The sequence below is a fragment of the Curcuma longa genome, chromosome 16 (assembly GCF_044706935.1).
Source record: "Curcuma longa cultivar G26 ecotype Majalengka, Jawa Barat chromosome 16, ITB_CL_G26_1.1, whole genome shotgun sequence".
Taxonomy (NCBI): domain Eukaryota; kingdom Viridiplantae; phylum Streptophyta; class Magnoliopsida; order Zingiberales; family Zingiberaceae; genus Curcuma; species Curcuma longa.
Window position 1 is genome coordinate 1,157,117 of NC_133876.1, and position 3,182 is coordinate 1,160,298.

General features: G+C 50.4%; 1 protein-coding gene and 1 pseudogene across 1 annotated transcript; one reads left to right on the forward strand and one right to left on the reverse strand.

Moving 5' to 3' along the window:
• Window positions 1-568: 568 nt before the first annotated feature.
• On the forward strand, window positions 569-1,352 carry LOC141847531 (transcription initiation factor TFIID subunit 8-like; annotated as a pseudogene).
• A 510-nt stretch (window positions 1,353-1,862) lies between these two features.
• LOC141847657 (ubiquinol oxidase 2, mitochondrial-like) lies at window positions 1,863-3,182 on the reverse strand. Its single transcript, XM_074735714.1, has 4 exons — window positions 2,925-3,182; window positions 2,719-2,847; window positions 2,147-2,635; window positions 1,863-2,063 (listed from the first exon to the last, which is right to left on the reverse strand). Exons 1-4 carry the CDS (start codon window positions 3,180-3,182, stop codon window positions 2,004-2,006), a joined length of 936 nt encoding a protein of 311 aa, XP_074591815.1. The 3' UTR covers window positions 1,863-2,003.

The window sequence follows — 3,182 nt, forward strand, 5'->3', positions numbered from 1 at the left end:
AGTCTGCTGAGGACTCGGATTCGGCCTAAAGAGTCTACTAAGGACTCTGCCTGCCTGAGCTGGTTGACTTCTTTCTAGCTTGGCTGACTCCTTGCGGTGCTTGGCCGAATGGATCGTCGTCAAAAGTCGAGATTGACCAAGTGGATAGGACTCGAGCGGTGTGTCTCGGTTCGGTTATAACACTCATAACAGTAAGTCTCTAAACGAGCATGTTCGCAAGTTTATAAATCAAATGCTGTTAAGTTAAAGTTCGTCTTGATAATATTTTCAAATTTGAAATCAAGCTCAAACTTGACTCGTTAACTTAATTGAATATTTTCTTCGAATCGAGACTCCTAGAATTCCCGAGTGGCTTGACCCATCTACCCCCATAAACACGAGCGAGGCAGAGGGCGTAACCACGTCGCAAATATTTATAACTTCATATTGATTCTTTAGAGAATAATACGTAAGAAATCTCTATTTTCCCTACGCAGTAGGAAGTTGTATCACTGGCTTGGTCTGAGCAAAACCAAACCGGTCTATCTTGTGTCTCTTCGACAAAACCCTTGCTCCTTTTTCAATTCGGCGAGGGTTCGAGCAGTTTTGGATTCAGTAGCAGTTCCCCGCCGGCGATGAATGGCGACCCCCAGACGGCGGAAGTTTAAGGCGGAGGAGCGGCCGCAACCGTCACCTACTGCCCCTTCCCTTTCCGCCTTCGACGCCGCCGTCTCCAAGGTCGCCGTCGCGCAGATCTGCCTCTCCGTGGGATACTCCGCAGCGGAGCCCTCCGCCCTCCGCGCTCTCTCCGACATCGCCGCTCGCTACCTCCAGGCCCTCGGATGCGCCGCCGCGTCCGTAGCCGCCTCGCACCGACGCACCGAATCCAATCTCCTCGACCTCGTGCGGGCGATCGAGGGTCTCAGCGCCGCGACGGGCTTCCCTGGCGGCTCCCACCCGGCAGGGGAGCCGCTCCGTTCTGGGGCACTCAGGGAATTAAAGGAGTTTGTGTGGTCAGTGGAGGAGATTCCTTTTGCGAAGCCGATCCCTCGGGAGGGGACGGAAAAGGCGCACAGAGAGACGTGGAGGAGCTTTGCGGCGGCGGGCAGGGAGCCGTCCTTCAGGCACGTGCCGCGGTGGCTGCCGTGCTTCCCTGAAGAGCCGGTAGATAGGGGAAAGAATGAGACGGAGATAGAGATCACGACAAAAGCTTCGATGGAAGAGGAGGGGGTGACGGCGGCGGAGTTGCCGGCCGAGAGGGAAACGGTTAGGTTTCGGCTAGGTGTTGGAAAGAGGCTGCACTCTGCGACGGCAAAAGAGACGGGAAGGAGGGGTTAAACGTAAATTTGAATATTACGGGGATGAATATATAATTAACTAATTTTATAATGTGTGATAGGGTTTGGAGATGTTCATGACAACTGCAATTTCTTCGATTATAGTTTTTCAATTTCCTCACAAATAATCGTGGGATCGATCGTATGAGACCGCTAAGATGACGGATTCCACCTTTTGCCGAAGATAGGGTTTGGAGATGGATTCAACCGTTTGTTGCGCGCAATGGCAATCCGCATCAAGACCATCGTGGCAGCGGAGGTTAATTTTTGTGTGCTGAAAATTTATCTTTTATGAATGTCTGTGGTTTAAATCCAACTTTGGTTTTTTTTTTTTAAAAATTATCTAAATTTATTAAAATCCGAGATAGATTTAATAAGGAACAACAAAGTTGTAATTATCTAGCATCAAAACCAAATGCATTTATATTGTTCTAATATTATAGACAAACATTAGTAAGGTTTCTGTGCTATATAAATCTGGATAAACTAAAAAGTGAAATGTGATATTCACATATTATTATGATTCTGTACAAATAAACTATAACATCTATTTCAATCGCCTTCCCAGAAAATGATATAAAAGCTTAAACCAAAATAATAAAAAATAAAAAAAAGTTCAGTGCTGAAGAAAATACTTCACGATAAAATCACAATTTCGGATCAGTCCTTTGTTCCTTCCATCCATCATCAATGATAGCCGACCGGAGCCGGCAGCTCTCTCAGCTCACGTCCCTGGTAATGGATATCCTGATCATCAAGACAAGTTTAAAGAAATGAGAACAGAGCAAGAAATAACTGTAATTAAGTTGAAAGAAAATCGTTTAACTTACGGATGCGAAGTGGTTGACGTCGCGGTGGTGGGCCTCGTCGGCGCGGATGACCATGACGACGTCCTTGAGGGTGGCGTCCGCCGGGAGGCGCCAGTAGTCGATGGCTATGGCAGGAGCCGGCACGTTCTCGATCTTGCCTTCCTCCAGGTCCTTGAGGAACTCCGTGTAGGAGTGGATGGCCTCCTCCTCCAGGTATCCCACCACGCGGTGCGCCAGCTTGGGCGAGAGCAGGTACGCCGCGAAGTAGACGTTGAAGAAGACGCCCTGAACCGCGACCACCAGAGCCCGCTCGTACCACCGCGGCTTCGACACCTCCATGAACGTCATCAGGTGCATCCGCTCGTTCTCCGCCTCCTCCAGCAGCGCCCGGATCCACCCGCCGCTATGCTCGAACCGCCGCAGCGACTGCAGGTGCAGCATCATCCCGCCCACCATCCCCGGCACCGCCGCCACCGTCTCCAGCATCATCGCCCGGCAACCGTACCTCCTCTGCCATTTCAACAATATATATAATATATAAGTTTTTAGAATCGATTTAGTACGCAAAATAATTCGATTTATTTTTCCAATACCTGGAAGAAAATATCCGTCGGTAGACGAAGCGCCTTCACGAGCCCTAGAGCCATCTTCTCCCCCAACGTCGTCGGCACGTGGTGCTTTTGCAGGTCGATGGAGAGGTCGGAAGAGTACGTATCCCATGGCTTTTTAATATACACAAAATAGAAGAAATTAACAACAAAAAAAAGGATTTTAATCTACAATAAAAACAATTTCAGACCTTAAAGCAATTCCACTTCCATTCGGTGCCGTCCTCCTTGATCAGCTTCGCCGGCGCCACCCCCCAGTAGCTGGCGACCGCCTTCTCCTCCCCCTTGGGCGCGGCAGTCACCTCGCCGCCGGCCGACGCGGCGGTGCTAAGCAAGCGCGGAGACGCGGCCAGCCACGTGGATCCGTTAGGTGCTCTTCGCGCCGCCGCGATGCCGGCGGAGCCCAGAGAGAAGACGCGGCGGGCCATCCGAGAAGTCGTGCCGTTCAT